Source organism: Amphiura filiformis, chromosome 11 (genome assembly GCF_039555335.1).
Source record: "Amphiura filiformis chromosome 11, Afil_fr2py, whole genome shotgun sequence".
Lineage (NCBI taxonomy): Eukaryota > Metazoa > Echinodermata > Ophiuroidea > Amphilepidida > Amphiuridae > Amphiura > Amphiura filiformis.
The window spans coordinates 38,340,429-38,359,591 of record NC_092638.1 but is presented as its reverse complement, the minus strand read 5'-3'; the positions used below and the strand labels follow the sequence as shown (position 1 = coordinate 38,359,591).

Genomic DNA, 19,163 nt, shown 5'->3' with positions numbered 1-19,163 from the left:
TGAAAATGTCATAAAAAAAGGATGCTAGGATTATGAAATACTCCTTTAAGCAATTGCTAGATGTGTAGCGTTTCTAGTTTTTTTGACATCACTGATCAGCAGAGCTCTGTGCAACAATAAACCCACAGTTACCCGATTTTCAAAATTGAAATGACAAAACCTCGTATCTATATAATATGCGATGCGAAATCAGGCAAAATCAGCCAGAACAAAGAAATATTAAATTTTCAGTTTCTTATGGGATAGTAAAAAGCATTTACAAAGCTGTATTTTGCAGAAAACCCCATTGAAATTAAACAACCAGTAACAAAGATATGATCAATCAAAGAGTTTCCGAAACAAAGGAAATACTACCTTTGTTTATTGGCTGTATCTCTAAATCAATATTTCCAAGTTCCGACTGATTTTGCTTGATCGCATCACATATGTCATAAGATAAGATATCTATAGTTACAAGGTTTTGTCATTACACATTTCATTGACAAAGGAAGTCAGTTATTGGTGTTAAAATTTAAAGACAGCAAAGCATTTTTGCCCTCCGGAACATTTCACTTTTTTGATATACTAGGTCTTGTCATTGCAGCGACATTATTTGAAATTGTTTAAGGGTAGACGAGGTATTGTTGGTCGAAGCAACCAAAAAATCGATTTTCATTATCTACATCAATATATTATTGAAAATTAACACCTTGATGTTTTGCAAAAGTTCATTCTACAAATCGTATATTTTGCAAACTTGCTTAATTTATTGTTGTTAATGAGTTATGTACGTTTTACAAAAGTGTTGTTGTGTTGTTTCAGCCCTCTTTACAGCGTAACTCAAGAACCGCAGCACCTATAAAAGTATATCTGTGATATTTTAATTCTTCTACACGCCGCTATGAATTGAGCAATGCAGTTTTTTGCCAAAGCGCACTACCATTCGTAAGATGCTGTGAACTACCAAATCACAACAGTTTAAAATAATTAATAACCTTAACTCCCTGAATATGTCCCACAATGGGACCAGGTCGAACATTGGACCTGGTCTAACATGCGTTGCGCATCGGACCTCTGAACTAGAGTAAACAGCTTGCAATATGATATCACTATATCAACAGACTTGCACGGTTTGCAGCTTTTTAGTAGCCTAGTCCATAGTCGACTTGTGGGCATCAAATATTTGCAACTAGGATAATGGGCAATTCCAGTTGATCCATAACCCCCTATGGAAGATATGTCCTTTAATCTCCATTATTGGGAGTGTGAACTTCAAGTCGCCCACTCGGTACCCAATTTGAACTGTGTGGAAGATTAAGGCCAGCCATGTCTTATGGGTGTATGCATTGCAACTGAAATAGCCCATTTTAAAGCCAAAATCTGAATGAAAGCTTGGGTACCATCAGGCTTTGCCGCTTGAGGAGAGTTAGAGTGATTGCTCCCGTCACTCCCCTCAAGTAAAGCTGAGGAGAGCTTTTTATTGCTCGCCTATCTTTGGTGTAACAATAATAATCACATTATATACAGTACAGTAAATATACTCTCCTAATGCTCTTCTGTAGCACTCAAGGAGAGCGATTAAAAGCTCCCCTGCAAATTTCAAACGGCAAAGTTTGGTACCATAGTGTCCAAAGTGCAGAATTATTGCCTATTAAGGTATGGTTAAAACAATGGATAGTACAAGCTACATGTTAAACACGTGTACACACTAAATACAAAATAATGCTAAATTCTGCTAACAAAAACTAATAACATAATATAGACCAATATCAACAACATTTACACAGACATGAGACAATATGCGATGTAAATTTAGCCGTATTTATGCTTTCTGGAATTAGATAGTCAACTCACCAGATCATTGTCAAAAGTTGTATCTTGAAAGTCATCAATAGCGATGGCAAAAATTAATTACCACCACCGCCCTGTGTACAGTTCCTGTTTTCACAACAATGCAGATTTGCCCCAATTAGCGTCCTCGAAAACTGGAGGACGATGAACTTGCAAAGTTGGTTGTGCATGCACAACGCGGACGCACACATTGTGCCGACTTTGAAGGCACGCATACCTGCAGCAGAGACACAGCACTACGCACTGTTAACACGCTGTTTATGCGCGCGTTGTCACTTTGTACTTCAGAGTGGACAAACTGTAATACGTTACCACTAACTGTTGTGACTACGACTACAGTCTACTTAGTAGATCTTACATTACGTTTTGTTACCTGGTGAGATTTGATCATGTCTCGCCTCCTTTTTCAACCAAATCGACGGTAATAACTCCTGTAGTGAGGGATCAACATTTAACCACAAATTGCCTCAGGCAAAACTCACTTCCTGGGAACCAAATACCACACAAGGTCATTTTTATGTAACTCATTGACCTATTTGTGTTACTGCCTCTAGCTATAATGACATCCTTGTGATCTAGTCAACTCATTGACAGATACGAACCTCAGGATGGAATTCAATTTTTGAGTCTCCAGGTAGTGCGTAATGAATTGTGCAACCCTACCCTACTCCATACTGTTACGGTCAACAGTCATTACTACTTTTGACCAGGCCGGACCTCAAAAATGGTCAGCAGGCCTGTAATAATGTCCCTCACTCTGTAAGAAACTGTCCACATTTGTTCATCTCTTGTGAGGTTCCTTGATTTGCACCTCAAAAATGGTCAGCAGGCCTGTCATAATGTCCCTCACTCTAAGAAACTGTCCACATTTTGTTCATCTCTTGCGAGGTTCCTTGATTTGCACCACGTATCTCTGCGCAACTTTCAACGCTGGTGAATAACCATCTGCATAGGAATTGTCTTCAAATAACACCAGATAGTCTTCCATTGGCTGTAAGAAATATAGTAAAGGGTAAAATTATACCAAAGCAATGCTCACAGGCTAAATGCTCACATCGTATATATACCAAATCATTACGTATTATTAGTATCCTCTTATGAACATGATTCTCCTGTGATGAATTGACATGGAGAAGTAAGCAATTCACACAAGTGAAATCCACACTCTTGAGCGGTCATAACTAATTTCAATGCAATTAATTAAAAACAATAACATTTTAAATCAAGTTAACATGTATTAAAGGAAGGTGACCCAACACAGGGTGTCCCAGAAAAAATTACCGGCCAAATAAATTTGAACGTAAGTCGAGAAATGGACATCAAAATCCAAAAATCTAAACATCAACGTGTAGCCCATCTTATTCTGCATCTTATACACCAATTTTACTGGAATCGGTTGGCTGATGGCAAAGAAATGAGCGATTACATAACCCATGCGTCAATTCACTTCATATCAAGTTTGTAAGAAAGATCATTCAACACTAGTATAATGGTTAACTGTCAATGGGCTTCATATCTTGTTCTGTGAAATCATTTTCGTTCTTTTTAAACAATCTGTTTCTTGCAAAACATTCAATTAGGTTTTGTTCAAATTAGAAAACCTGCACAATATTGAAAATGAAAGTTTGCATCTAAAGATGGTGCTCGGTACTTGTAAATATCTTTTTTTGTTAATGCTGATATAAATGTTGCATAAAGAATTATTGCATAAAGAATTCCAACTGGCTTAAAAATTTTCCCTCACACATTAATGTTTTTTGAATATTTCCAAGACACATCAATGTTGCATGTTACTTGCATGGTATCAAAAATCTGTAAGCACTTGATCTTTGTCATTCTTGGCTCAAATGTTCTTGGGAAAGTTAAAATAATAAAAATATATTTGCGCAACCTAAAGAATTAAAGTTGGAAAGCTTCCAATTGCAGAAATCAAAGTTTTCTCGGACAAACTGTTATTCATCTTTAGTGAAAGCATTAGGGGGTACTACACCCCTTGATAAATTTGTGTCTATTTTGCATTTTTCTTAAAAACTAATAACACAGTGGTAACTAAAGTTATGTATATTATAGGGGCAAGGAATCCAATTACTACACTGGAATTTCAGTGACCCAAGACAAGCGGTTTGTTATTTATGATAAGAAATAAGGTACCGCTAGGATGTACCTCATTTTCTATCATATATACTGAACCATTTGTCTTGAGTCACTGAAATTTCAGTGTAGTAATTTGATTCCTTGCCCCAATAATATACGTAACTTTTGTTACCGTGTGTTATTATTTTTGAGAAAAATGCAAAATAGTCACAAATTTACCACAGGGTGTAGTACCCCTTAATAACATAACACCATCGTATTATAAAATAGATAATGTGGACTGAATTTAATGAGATACACAAACTTTAGGAAGCGGTGAGCGAGTATGGAAAAAGCGCCTGGTGATCAAACTTGGAATGAACTGCATTAATGCGCAGGATTGCGCACAATATGTAATCGTTAATTTCTTTGCAACCAGTTGACCGAATCAAATAAAATTTGCGTAGGTAATGCACAATGAAATTGGCTATGAGCTTCATTTTAAATTGTTTGATTCTGATGTCTTTTTCTCAACTTAATTTTTTCTGGGACACCCTGTATATTTGGAAAATCAAATTCTTAAGACTTATGTAAACATAAAATATTGACCCTTCAAGCATTCATGGAAAAAGAACATGTTAATGTTTCTTGTAAATGTAACTATCAATTCCTTGTCAAACTTCTATAGGAATGATTTATATATGAGTTGACATCAATATTTATCAAAGGCAAGGGACTTGCCTATCGATATGCTATTTACTTCTGCACTGTAAATGGCCTTATTGTGCTATATCAGATGTGGCGTGGGTTGAATGACTGGCACATGCCAATTCATATATAGTAATCTAGCATTATAATCAGTATGGGGAATTAACAACCATACAGTTAAGCATACTAGTACTTACTCCAGTTGGAGGTTCATCAATAAGAGCTCTGTAGAAACAAGTTGTTTGTGGATATAAAGCCATCACAAGCTACAAAGAAAGCACAAAACCAAATTTAAAACATTAAAGCTATATCAGTTCGGGGGCACTGCTAATTCAAAGACGTCTCTGATATCAAATACTCTTGAAGCGTCATGTCACATAACAGTATCATATTTCAGAGACGTCTCATAAATCACATACTCTCTAGTTTCAAAACCCAGTCGCATAACGATATAAGTAATTTTGATGAAGCGTGCCAGCGCAGTGGGAATAATTTTGTGTATAGGCCTAATATCAGGGTTGTAGCTAGCCCAAGTTGAGCATGTTGAGTGCCTGTTAATTTTACTATCCAATTCATGAATTGGATAGTAAAATTGGGATTTTTTTTACTTCAAAACATTTGATTTTGGCCATTGCAATCTAAGTGTGTTCTGGGACCATTTGTCAGAATTTGCACAGATAGATATAATTTTTGCACAGGTAGATATTTTCTAAACATAGGAAAGCTTATTCTAATACACTCAGCTTCGTTCCGATGTGCTGCATCGAGTGCCCAGCTGTCAACAAAGCTCGACGTATGTGATATCACAGACCCCCGTATGTGAAATCACTGACCCGTCTTTGAAATCAGAGACGTCCGTTTATTACCATTGCCCCCAAACTGATATGGCAGCAATTAACGATATAATATTTCAGTCTCTTTTATATTTTTGGCTGGCAGCATACATAGCAATAGAAAGGGGGGGCTGCCATCCAGAACATATACAAAGACCCCCCAAGCCAGATCCAGACAACCAGCAACCCTGTCCTGACCCTTAACACCTTCAGGTCATCCACATACACCCTCTCTTTTTTGCCCATTGCCACAACCAAGATGCATGCGCAGACCAAATGACCCTCAGGTTGTTGACAGTTAAAAGATGGATGAGAGACCTACAAACTCGATACGCTGGCGAAGTTACGTAATTAATCGGATTAATTACCATAGCAATAGGTGAAAACAATTTTGAACATATCGCGCTACACTACAAGCAGGTTACACTCATCACCTGTGTATGTCTGCAATCATAGATTGAATACAATACTGGTCTTTTCAAAGATACTAATCTTACAGGTGCAAGTAATCAGCATGATATGGTTCAATGAAGAGGTACCGCATGAACGTATCAGTGCAGCGCGGTATATTCAAAAATTGTTTTCACCTATTGCTATGGTAGTTAATCCGATTATTACGTAACTTCGCCAGCGTATAATATCCTTGATCGATTACTCATCACATCCTCTAACAACAATTGCCTATAAAAGGAAGCAGCACCCAGTATGATGGGTTAATTGCCAGTCTGAAGAAACCACTAGTGATGGGATTAATTAAAGCATCTAGATTTTATTGGAATTGTTTAAAAAGAACCTGAAATCACAGCTTTTACAAACATTCTAGTTAATCCTATCTCCATCATACCCATTAGCAGTTAACCTACTATGCGGAAAGTTCCCATGTTGAGGGTTTGCTATGTTGATAAATACACAAGATTCATGCGCTTAAAATAGCAAACCTTACTTCATACTTGTCATTTCGCACCTTCCAACAAAATTTTCATATTCCACAGCGAACACATAGTGAGTCTTTAAAGTGGCTCAAACTTTCCTCATAGAGGGGGTACACCATATTAGCCCATGACTTACCGTGCCTTTCTTAAACAGTGCCTCTGGATTTGTTTCAGGATTAGCTTTCATCAGCGGCAGTGGAATTACTCGTCGTTTTGATAAAACATGCCTATAATATTTTTAAAAAATAACAATAATAAAACATAAACCTATTGAATCCAGTAAGTGTAATTTTTTTTAAAAATTCAAATGACTAACTGCTAGAGCCTTCACCTAAATGAATTTGCACTAACATTGGACGATCAATTCAAGCAGGTCACATATACATGGAACTATGTCCTCCCAAATCGATGAGAGTGGTGAAATACTGTATGATAATGAACTATTCAAGTTCAACCTAAAATATAGAATTAATTTATTTTGCCACTAACCCCAGGTACTACTCTCTATTCCAGAAAAATACAGCACTAATGTTTTGGAATTTAAAAAAACCATCCAGTTTTGCCAAATGAAACGCAGCTAAATCCTAATCCTTTATTATTTAGTTCTAACAAAGTTAAATTTTAATATTTTGTTTATTTTTGGAAATAATGGCCAAAAACATGTGTTTTAGGGTGTTTTTTGTATGCTGTGACAATCAGGCCCAAAGACTTGTACAAAGACTAATTTCAAATTATGCATTTTAACTTTTGGAAAACACATTTTCTGATATTGTCAATAACCAATTATCAAAAATGACATAAAATATAAAGTTTTAGAGCTCACTCTTAGCCTATAATAAAGATCTTGAATGCTTAGACTTGTGCCACTACAATTGTAAGAAAACACACAAAATTGCATGTTTATGGCCCTTTTCCCCTTAGAACAAAGAGGATTGCACTTTAGTATTCGTTTTGTTTTCACTGGTCGATAATTTGACCATAAAAGGGATTGGTCATATCGACTTGCTGGGTAGCATCTTATAGTGATGCATGGAATCAATTAAACACATGTTAGTGAACTTGACTGGAACCAAATAGGTACTTTAACAAAGTATGTGATCTTGTCCATAGTGTATATCATATGGTGGTAGTTGGACAACTGAAATAATATGAAGAGTTGTGCAGTCTGCAAATTGTAGAAGCTGGTGTAAAAGTTCACCAAGTCTGAAAGATATGGCTGTCAATTAAGGTGACAAAAAGGGTATTAATGTCAAATGTGATGGTGGGTACAAGTCATTAATGTTACTTACTCTTTTCCTTCTTCATCGATATCATCTATGGTATATTTATTGGAGTTGGTATTGAACGAGATAACTTCAGCAAGTATCCAGTTCTCATCACCGTCACTCTTCACCCGTGCTGCAATCTTGTCACCGGGTTTGGCTATGTAGTTGGCCTCGGCAGGCATGCAACCACATAAAGGTGGTGGGCTGAATGAAATACAATGAGTGGATGTTCATATTAGTACTCAGCCATGACTTACCCTTCTTTTTTTTAATTGAAATAAATGCCTAAGTATTCCAAAATTATGAAAACTTATTTTGAAATAAGTCTATGCTTTAATTTGAATGTCATACTTCTGTGTATAAGTTATTTCACATTACATACACAACACCCTGCACACATGGCATTCAGCTGGCACTACCCTACTAAGCTACTGAACTGAGTGAGTATAGACCCATTTACTGCCTGGTTTTACTGCAAATATAGTAGTCGTTCCAAAGTGCCATATGTGACCCCTCGGCACAACTGAGCCCGGATGTCGCCAGTGCCACTATTGAGATATGCTCCATCGAACTTAACAATAAACAATAGGAAACAAAGGATTTATTGACTGTTTTATTGATTTTCACTACTTAAATGTCAAGTACTATAGACATGATATACATCATTTTAAAGCTAATTTCAAGCAGAATATTTTGGTTAAATATCTCAAAAATGATGATTGGCGACTTCAGGGCTCAGTTGTGCCGAGGGGTCACATATTTGTACAAGCTTGAAATTCAATACCTGAGTGGAAGAAGGGCCCAACTCCAATTTTTTACAAAATGAGTTAGACCCACCATTTTATTGTGATGAGCAGACTGTTCTTCCTTGTGTGTGAAAGATGAGTCAAAATCCACTCTCTAAATAGTCTTCTACATACATGTAATCATGGTTTTCATGGCAGAAAGGCCCAACTCCATGGATTTGGCCCCTTCTTGCACAAATATTGGGGTAAAGAGGAATATTGTTCATCCATGAAATCTGCTTTTCACTGCAATAAACTTTCTTGCTAACATATTACATGCTTCTACTTGTGCAATTAATGGATAATTACCAAATTTCTGTAGCTATTTATAACACATCTACTTACGGAACTGGCACTTGCAGTATGTTAGTGGAAGAAAGGCCCAACTCCAGCTTGTATTAAGACCTGTACCATCGCCATGGAAACATCATATATAATTTGGAATGTTTTGTAATGTTGTATGTTCATATATTAAATGTCCCCTGAAGATGAAAACATTCTGTCTATAAAACTTTTCCAAATATGAAGTATTTTCTTACTACATCAAAAACAGTTTGATGGAGTTCGTCCCTTCTTCCACTCAGGTATTCAATTCAGCCTTAAACTAGCAGTATTTTTTTGCATTATCCTTAGGGGGTGGGACTTAATCATAGAAGGTGGGACTAAACTCGCACCAGTATGGTATTAGTGTAATTATCACATCTTACCTCTCAGTGCCTCTACCAATCCACAAAGGCAAAGTGAGGGCCGCCTGTTGTAGCATAGTCATCAACACTCCACGTCGCATGGTTTTCCTTGGTCCTTCCCCGTCCGCGTACATGCCAGAGTTCTTGGCTAACAAACGTTGCTCATTTCGTACAGCCTTGATTTGGGCGATCTTTTCCAAGCATTTACGAAGCAAACTATAACAAGGACAAAATTGGACAGAAGTTCAGTCAGCAGATGCAGTATAGTATTTGTAACTGTTTGGGTATGTACAGGGGAATCTGCAGCAGGTTTGGGATGCATTTTCAGGCTTTTTAGTATATCTTTGGGTTGCAATTTACAGAAAACTGGTTTAGATATGGGGTGGGTTGTCAAAATTTTCTCTCCAAAACTAATAAAATTGCACACTCTTCATTGTTTTTCAGCAAAATTTGTCCAGAAATGGGCAAATTGACTGTAATTTTCAACAGTAATAATCGAAAATGTGTAGATTTTTGGTAGCCGGTACCTTTTTTGTCAAATTTGGTATTCATTTTTGGGTATGTGTTCACAATCCAAGCTTATCATTCCCACCTACCCCATGACCCCACCTTTGGCCCTACCCCTATCATCATATGCTACTCACTCGACTGCTTCCTTTTCCAAGTCAGAATATGCAGAGTGTACAGTCCTTTTAGTTTGGTTCTAAACTATGGTAATCTATAATTTTCGGTTCAGTCAGCATTCTCTCACATGTCACACCAATATTGGAAACCTTATCATCATCCCCCACCTACCCCAACCACACACCCCTATCCTATGCTAATACTCACTCTGCTTCCTTCTCCAAGTCAGAAGATGCAGTAGTGTACAGTCCTTTCAGTTTGGTTCTATAGGTGACCCCGGCCATCCGGGTACTTATTTTACATGACGCTACAGTGCCTACACTTACGCTTTTCAACCCACAATAGACCGTGGAGCAGTGCGACTAGTTGAAGACTTGTAACAGAGGCTGATTCAGTTTGTTGACATTTTGTTTTGACCTCGAATCAAGCATATTTCGGGCCGATTTCGGTAAAAAAAGGGTTAAATACTTGGCGAAAATTGCATTTTATGTGAAGCTGAACACATGAACATGTAGAGGAGAGTCTTTATTTTTGTTGTTGGCTGGAGGCCCCATGTCGAGAAGTTATAGAAATGGTAGTATTTTGGCCGATTTGAAAAGGGACAAACCACAGAAAACTACAAATTTGACTTCTGAATCGGATTTGTTGTCAACGGAGGTCAACGGCTTGTGACGTCACTCCGGGGTCACCTATAGTATGGTGACATCATTTTCTGTTCACTCTGCATCCTCTCATGTGTCTTATCAATATTGGTAACCACACAATGATATCAAGCCCACCCTGCCCCTACCACTGGCACCCCAACCCCTATCATAGGTTACTCACTCTGCTTCCTTCTCCGAGTCAGAAGATGCAGTAGTGTAGAGTCCTTTCAGTTTGGTTCTATAGTATGGTGACATCATTTTCTGTTCACTCTGCATCCTCTCATGTGTCTTATCAATATTGGTAACCACACAATGATATCAAGCCCACCCTGCCCCTACCACCGGCACCCCAACCCCTATCATAGGTTACTCACTCTGCTTCCTTCTCTGAGTCAGAAGATGCAGTAGTGTAGAGTCCTTTCAGTTTGGTTCTATAGTATGGTGACATCATTTTCTGTTCACTCTGCATCCTCTCGTGTGTCTTACCAATATTGGTTAGGTTGGTATCTCCCTGCATATATAAAAGAGCACATGTATGGTAATAGATTTTTAACATAACACACTTTTGCATACACTTTGTTTTCACCTGGAATTTGGTAGTGGCGTACATGTAGGTGTGTATGTGACTGGTTGCAGAATCAATTTCTGCCCTGATCACATTACTGTTTGTGGTAAAACATAAATATTTTTAATGTACGGCTACAGTCTGCGAAACAGTTAAGGTACCAGTTATTTTTACACCTGTATATCCTAAACAAAGACAGATATGTCATAATTAGACCCAGAAGCCAATAGCTGCAATTTTAGCTCAGATTTAAGACCTCATTGGTTAAAATTGATTAAGAAGTAAAACCACAATGACCCAAAACCCATGGAAGATGCGAATTCAAAAGTTGCAGTTTTGCTCCATACATGCTCTATGTCGATTTCTACACAGAGTGTTTTTGAACAAGAGAACTAGATGCTTTCCATTGATTAGCACATTAAAACTAGCGCTGTGCTTTCCATTGATTAGAACATGAAAGAGCAACTTTTGATTTTGTTACTTCCTTAGGTTTTAGATCACTCGTTTCTTTAATTCTTAACCACTTTCAACATGTTAGGTTTTAAATCAGAGCTAAAGGGTACAGGTATTGGCTGCTGGTTTTAATTTGATCATTTCATCTAATGCAATATTACATTCATATTATCTAAAAACAAACCATACACATGCAATGGGCTATTCCATTTGACATCAATACACCCCCAGTGGAAGATATGACCTTTGAATCTTCTACACAGGGAGTGTGAATTTCAATTGGTGTTACCTGAATTGGCAACAACTCCACTTGAAATCTACACATCCCTGTGTAGAAGGTTATGGTCATATCATCCATAGGGAGTGTATGGATTTCAACAGGAGTACAAGCCCAATATTGCAAATATGCATCCAATATTTCTATACAGACATTATATGGCACTGACCTTTGACCTTTCTCCTTGGGTTTCCCTAATCAGTCCGTGTAATTCTTTCAGTGAATCCTGTATGACTGTAGCCGGGTCCTGAGTAGGCGTGAGGTGTCTCTGCCGCAGGCAGGCGAGTTGCTGGCTTGTGATGCATTACTACTAACTACGGCTTTCTCTGCCGAAGCTGTTGAGGAGGTGGAAGAGTTGGAGGTGACATTGGCTGTGGCGATGGCTTTGGCACGTCTCATCTTTTTGGAGAAAAATCCAAGAACAGCTGCTATCATTTAGAAATCTGCAGAATGAACAATTGGTATGGATAAAAGGGTTTTGTATTATCGAGTAGGAGAGAGAAGAAATTAGGATCATGATCAACACTCAAATTTTATAGCTGAAGTCGGGCGCTGTTGAACTTGTATGAGACCACAGACAGTATCTGGTAGTTTACTATACATACAGAAATGAACTGACACCTGAAGTACATGTCAAGCTAAATTAATGCACTGACACCTATAGACTTGCTGCAAGTCCTTGGCATCCATGGATAGTGAGTGGAATCATTGCATATATTATTTAACCGTCACCCCATTCAAGTCAAAGCAGACCACTGCACATGCCAGATACTATAATGCACCATCTTCTCTGATTTCACCCACTCACCAATCATCCCTCCTTCAGGGCTATTTTTTCTGATATCACTCACAGCCATCGTCGGCCTACGGCCTCCATGTGAGTGTCCGCGGGACAGATTTTAGCAGTGGCCCGGTGGCCCCGCGCCAGTGGATTTTGCGTCGGGCCAGTAAACTTCCAACAACACTGGCCCGGTGGGCCACTAGATTTTTGAGCCGGGATATATGAGACAAGATATAAAAATAATCAGTGATGGACATATTTACACAGTTTCTGCTCCATCTTCCGTGCTCTATCGGATGATGATAGTGATACCGCAAATACCGCATATTTGAACCTTTTGAACTTTTGGAACTAAAAAGACAGGACTACTGACTGAACTTGTGTTAGTGACTACACTCTCTACATTGATTATTCAGTACAAAACAAATTAAAATGTTGAGTTTGCTATAACTTTAAGGGCTGGGATAGTGACGTTTCCATATATTTTTTGTGGGACCTGAGAGCACATCAGACATATCAAATTAAATTTTGAAAATGAGGAATGCCTTCTCATATCAAATAATTTTGATTTTTTTTTAATTCTTGATATACGGCTACGTGTCTTGAGCTCGCCCCATTTTGCGTTGCGCAGCCTTTTTGAGCATACCGTATTGTTTGTAATAAACGCCCCAGGGGCGTTGCATTTTTCCAAAAGGGGGGCGTTTATTGGAAGTGAATTGTCAGTGATAAAAGCTTAAAAATCGTGTTCAATTTCCCGATGGTGCTCCTATTAAAAGGAGGGATTTACACTATACATGATGGCGGCGCCCACGGAAAATGATATTTTCGTGGGGAATACAACAAAATTACACCTGTAAGTGCATGGAATCAGTGAAATTCTACCATAATTAGGCAATGAAATGGATGGGAGTTGAGTCATAATAGGTTTTGTCCATTCAATTTAGCGATCGTGACTGACATGACTGATGCAAGTTTTAAGCTTACCTACACGATATGTCATGGAAATGTTCGCATTTTTGTCAATTTTTCACAGAAACATTGGAGGGGGGCGTTTATTAGAGGGGGGAGCGTTTATTACAAACAATACGGTATTTACATCTTTCGAGCTTGAAATCAACATAACATTTTACATATGTACCTCACCCTATCAAAAGTATACATTTCCTGAAAGGAAATTGCATGAGAATCAAATATGGCATTGAAAAACTATAGGAAGTAGGGTCAAGTTGTCCAGACTGAAAAAATCACCTAAAAATTTACTTTTTCATTTTTTATCTTTCAAACCACATTTTTTTAACCTCTTTATTGCAGGGCCACTAGATTTGCCATTTCACTGGCCCAGAGGGCCAGTAGAAAACTGAAACCTAAGTCTGTCCCTGGATATACTGTACTTCACCAACTTATCCTGGAACCTAGGATTGAGTGCAGATATCAGAACCGGGATGGTCCCTTCTCTTTTTTTCGATTAGCTCTGACACTTTAACATGCACAGGGATGAATCATTCTGAACACGGGTCACGGGACCAATGGTTTTACGTGACTTCCGAATCACGGATTTAAGCACATACACTACCTACATAGTATGTATATCTGCATGTGCTAAGCAGTGTATGGGGACGAGAAGAAATTGAAATTCTACAATTAAATTCTGAAATTAAATAACTGAACTTAATTGAAGGCTTCCGAATCCCGACCATATATAGGAACTTTTTGGGAGGGAAGAGAAATTTCACCTAAGGCAAGCTAGCAAGCCCAAGGCTTGAACCCTCGCCGATCACATCTCCTGGCCGACAGCGCAACGCCTTAACCGCTCGGCCATCTCGCCCTCTCATATGCTCATACACTGTATGTAGGTATGTCCATAGACATACCACCTAGACCTATTACTGCCCATCCTTTACCACAGCGGGAGGTGAAGCCCCGTATCCAAGGTGATATTGACGGATTGACGGGGTTACTAGGCGTGGAGAAATATCGCATACATGTTTGACATGCTCGTTTGCGTGATTACTGCGCTGTTATCGCCGCGTCAAATGCAACATGTTCCATAGACGCGAACATGTCTGCTTGTTTGCGTCCGGGTATGCGTCCCGTCAAATTCGTTGCTAAGCAGTGTCGGCTTCACTACGCGAGTCAAAGTTATTGGTCTAGGTTCTCGTTTGTCTGGGGGTATGTCGGTGAATTCAAATTTGCCATTAAACTGCATCATTTTATATACCAAATTAAAGCCCTTGGGTAAAGAAAGCCAACACTGAAAACTTTTTTGTCCCCGGTTTTTGGCACAGCACTTTCCGTAACAAAGTTACATCTAGTCAAAGATTGACTTTCATCAAAAAGATTCTGCTAGCAAAATTCCCAAAAACAGCATTTACGGGGGTGTTTCTAGATCTTAGTCTCATGACTGAAATTCCATGTGCGAGTCTCTCATCACCAAAAAAAATCATATTTGGGTCAAGTGAAGTATAGACAACATATTTATGAAGGTTTCCTTGAGCAAGCGGTTCTTTTAAATTTCAATGTATATTTGTATTGCCGGTTTAGGCCATTTTGGCTGACTAGCAAAATATGTTAACTGAGGTTTCCCTGTCATACCTACTGTATGTCTAATATGTGACTATCCACTAGCCCGAAACATCTTGGCCCTGTTCCTTCCTCACTAGGGCCATGAATGCCCTACGTGACGTAAAAAAGCGGGCACCGTGAACTCACGTCAGCGGTGATGACGCCACACTGACGGCATCTATTTATAGGAAAAATTCAAAACACGATAACAGTCACAAGTCTGGTCTTTTACCTCAAATGTGCTCAAAATTTACGAACATGCACCAAATATGTTTTGTTTAGGTCTCATCTTCATGCGAGGAATGGTAGGAAGTGGTATTTATGAGAAAAAGTGGTATTTTATGTGTACCCTGGACCAGATATGCTCAGGAGTCTCAAACCTTCGTACGGAGAAGGACAGTGGAAATCGTAGTGACGCCACTGACGGAGGTGCGACTGCGAGTACATGTACCTCGGGCTAACTATCCACCACAACTGAGCCCGGATGTCGCCAGTACCACTATTGAGATATGCTCCATTGAACTTAACAATAAACAATAGGAAACAAAGGATTTCTTGACTGTTTTATTGATTTTTCACTACTTAAATGTCAAGTAAGTAGACATGATATACATTTTAAAGCTAATTTCAAGCAGAATAGTTTGGTTGAATATCTCAAAAATGATGATTGGCGACTGCAGGGCTCAGTTGTGCTGGATGGTCACATATGATATTAGTTAGGTATGCTAGGTGAGTTCAAATTTGCCATCAAACTGCATCATTTTATATATCAGATGAAAGCCCTTGAGTAAACAAAGCCAAAGCTGTAACGTTTGTTTCATAGCACTTTCCGTAGCAAAGTTACATCTTGTCAAAGATTGACTTTCATCAAACAATGTCAAAAAGATTCAGCTAGCAAAATTCCCCAAAACGGCATTTCGGGGTGTTTCTAGATCTTAGTCTCATTATGATAGCAGCTTTTTTAATGGAACTGCTATCAAAATCCTCTAAAATTCCATGTGCGAAAGTGACTTATCACCATAAAAAATCATATATTTGGGTCAAGTGAAGTATAGAAAACATATTTATGTAGGTTTCTTTCTTCAGGCACAAGTTTTAAATTTCTATGTAAAATGCATTGACATTATCGGCGAATTTGGCTGACTAGCAAATGTGTTTGCCTGGCATCGTTTGAAAAGTGAAGAGCAAAAAAAAAAAAAAAAGGATTTTAGGCGCTAGCGTCCCAAAAGCAACCTTTTTTCAAATTTTTGCTCTGTCAACAACACATTGTGTATTGGGGGAGGGGGAAGAAAGAAAGTACGAAAGAAGAAGTAAAAAAGAAAGAAAGAAAGCCAAGAAATAAAAAAAATAAAAATAAAAATAAATAAATAAATAAATAAACAAACGGAATTAATAACTTTTATTAAAAGAAAGAAAGAAAGCCAAGAAAAAATAAATAAATAATAAATAAATAAATAAACAAACAAACAAACGGACTTCTAATAACTTTTATTAAAATAACTCGAGACTCAATCAGTTATAATTTGATAAAATGTTTTAATAAAGTATTATTAAAATAATATAAAATAATTATAAATACACGCATGTGTGAAGCAACAGCAGCAGGACGATAGGGTGATTGAGTCATAATAATATTCCCTCTTAGGCCAAATAAAAAAATAAACATGTTTCACGTCCCCTCCGCTTCCTTTTTGAGGTTTCCTCAAATATCTTTTATTTTTTGAAATTCAGTTATAACTTTTCAAAAAATATGTCTAGGAAGTTGGGATGCTTTCTTTGGCTTTAAAGATACAAGAAACATTTTAGGAAGGTTTTGTGATCATTAGAGGGGGTGTTACTCTCAGAACAACAAATAAAAAAGGGCCTCCTCCTTTTTCCAGGCATTATTGTATACGCTATAAAAACAGCTCTAAGTTAGGCTAGCTCACATCACACACTATAGGTGGCGCTATTCGTCCATAGGGAAGTGGAATGTGCATATACGGTCCAAAAATGGCTTTACTGTGGGGCTCAATGGAGAAAATCACTAAAAATTAATTTTGACAACCAAAACCTAAGTGATGTTGACTTATGTTGGTACTGGCATGATACTGGATTCATAAACTATCACATAGTGCAATCCATGTTCCACCAAGTCGGCGCTCGATTTAGCTCAAAAGCAATTTGTGTGTAAATCAAGACCATCCAAAACAGCTTTCTTACAGTAAAGAATAGGAGGTCCGCATCTGGGGTCACATACAGTAGTGTGCATTGTACATGTGCCTGCTGTCACAATTTCACACACAAAATTTTGGGCAACTTGATGACACTATTTTTGTCTGTAACTTCAAAAGTATATGCACTAGAAACATGATTGACCCCTTATTGTTCAGGTAATTTAATTCTCTTTCAAATGAAAGAACTTTCAGCTAAAAATATTGAACTTCAAAATTTTATGAACCTCCCTATCTAAGTATGAAAATGGGTATTTACACCAATTTTGCGATAAAAAATAGAAAATAAAAAGCCCCCTCTTCCTCCTTTTTTTCGAAAACCCGGACGTGAAACATATTTTATTTTTTACTTGGCCTTATTATAGTCAGCGAGAACAGTGGGAGAGTGTGCTTCGTTTACCGCCTTGTATCCAATCCCCATTCAAACGTGTGGGAAACTGTTGACTACTGTCTTGTCTTGAGTACTTCCCCTCAAAACATGTTGTATAACTTGTATTTGTATACTGTACCACTCCAACCCCGTGAATTCAAAGTCTACGAGTCTACATTTAATTTTCTACCTCTACTTACTTTATAGGATACCATGAACAATGAGACATGGAAATTAAATAAAATATCAGGAAGAAAACCAACACAAAGCCGAAGCGATAATTGATTGGCAACCAGGCTGTCCTTAAGATTGATCAGACAAACTGTCTCAACGCAGGCGCATAGTTGGGTTTTTTTAATCTAAACAAGAAGAGTCTTTAAAAAAAAAAAGATTAAATAGCTTGACCTCAATCGAATTTGAATACCCGCACAGTTTTTAATAGTTCATTCAGTTAGCTTAGATTCTTGTTTTTATTCAATATTTGACAAAATAGCGAAAACAAATCATGGTTGAAAAATAGAGGGCCACGGGGATAAACCACTGGGATAAACACATGCAATTTCTGAATTTCATGAAATTTGGTTTCCCATTAGGCTAATGAAAGTCAATTCCCAGTTTCCCGTTACATTATTTTTCATGACTGTGTAGGTGACCATTTCATTATTCATTATTCATTATTTTACTTGATACCATTTCATTATTGCATCTGTTACAGGTGTAAACCAATAACTACCCATGTATACATGTGATAAATCACAGTTTGTAGTTGTGATGTGCCCTGAGTAATTTAATTTAATTTAATTATTTAACTTTGTTTACAAGCTGAAAGTATTTCATGAGATGGGAAACCCCCTTGTACGTGCAAGACAATGGTGTGGAAAGTCATTTTGGAATTCCCCAAATTATTGTAAACAAAGTCAGATCTATGTTTGGAACTTGGAAAGCCCCAGTTCATTGTTGCACCATCAGGAAATCCCCCCAGGAAGTGATGTAATGTGAATGTGTATAATTAATCTTGGGAAATCCCAAGATTGCAGCAATGTTGTGAAAATGTGATTGAAGTAATGGTTTATTAATAGATGATGGGTGTTTTGCATGAGTACTGCTATAAAAAGCTTGAGGCTTTTGTTGGGACTTTACAGAATGCCATGGGAGATTGAAAACTCCACATGTGTGTGATGGTCTTCGTGCTTCAAAAAGAAGTACATTTTAACCAGTTTATATAGCCAATAATTGAGCTAATTTTAATACAGCAACGAAGAAGACAGCGAGCACACAAAAGTGCTCTTCCTCATCAAAGGATTAAAAGTTCTTCTGTCAAATTGCTGGAGTTTGCTGGGTTTGTGAAGGCCACGCATCTGTCAAGAAACAGTGGAGCTGTGTTAAAGAAACCGGTTCCCTGGAAAAAGAGTGATTGGTGAAAGAAACACCATTTTTGGAGAAAGCAGCGCAAGAAGATAAGCAATAGGAGAAAGCAGCGCAAGGAGATATATTTGTGGAGATAGCAGCGCAAAGGAGATTGGAGAAAGCATCATCATTTTCGTGTGAGGATTTCATACGCA

At 37.8% G+C, this 19,163-nt stretch overlaps 1 protein-coding gene across 5 annotated transcripts; it reads right to left on the bottom strand.

Annotated features, from left to right (window-relative positions):
- Positions 1-956: 956 nt before the first annotated feature.
- Positions 957-17,906, bottom strand: LOC140164816 (SAGA-associated factor 29-like). Of its 5 annotated transcripts, XM_072188188.1 has the most exons (9): positions 17,802-17,906; positions 11,845-12,118; positions 10,755-10,891; positions 9,134-9,328; positions 7,666-7,845; positions 6,513-6,603; positions 4,809-4,877; positions 2,735-2,821; positions 957-2,641 (listed from the first exon to the last, which is right to left on the bottom strand). In XM_072188188.1, exons 3-9 carry the CDS (start codon positions 10,847-10,849, stop codon positions 2,612-2,614), a joined length of 747 nt encoding a protein of 248 aa, XP_072044289.1. In that variant the 5' UTR covers positions 10,850-10,891; positions 11,845-12,118; positions 17,802-17,906; the 3' UTR covers positions 957-2,611. The 5 variants fall into 5 exon arrangements, with proteins under 5 accessions (XP_072044289.1, XP_072044288.1, XP_072044290.1 ...); XM_072188187.1 differs by lacking the exon at positions 957-2,641 and having other exon boundaries at positions 2,675-2,821; XM_072188189.1 differs by lacking the exons at positions 957-2,641; positions 17,802-17,906 and adding an exon at positions 15,053-15,135 and having other exon boundaries at positions 2,675-2,821.
- Between the last annotated feature and the right edge of the window lie 1,257 nt (positions 17,907-19,163).

What these genes read in the sequence shown, in the direction of transcription:
- LOC140164816 (XM_072188188.1), bottom strand. Translation starts at nt 10,849, where the DNA reads ATGCAGAGTGAACAGAAAATGATGTCACCATACTATAGAACCAAACTG. An exon ending in GACTCAGAGAAGGAAGCAGA is followed by an intron (nt 9,329 to 10,754) that starts GTGAGTAACCTA and finishes TCCTTGTTATAG; the next exon opens with TTTGCTTCGTAAATGCTTGG. An exon ending in TTGATGAACCTCCAACTGGA is followed by an intron (nt 2,822 to 4,808) that starts GTAAGTACTAGT and finishes TATTTCTTACAG; the next exon opens with CCAATGGAAGACTATCTGGT.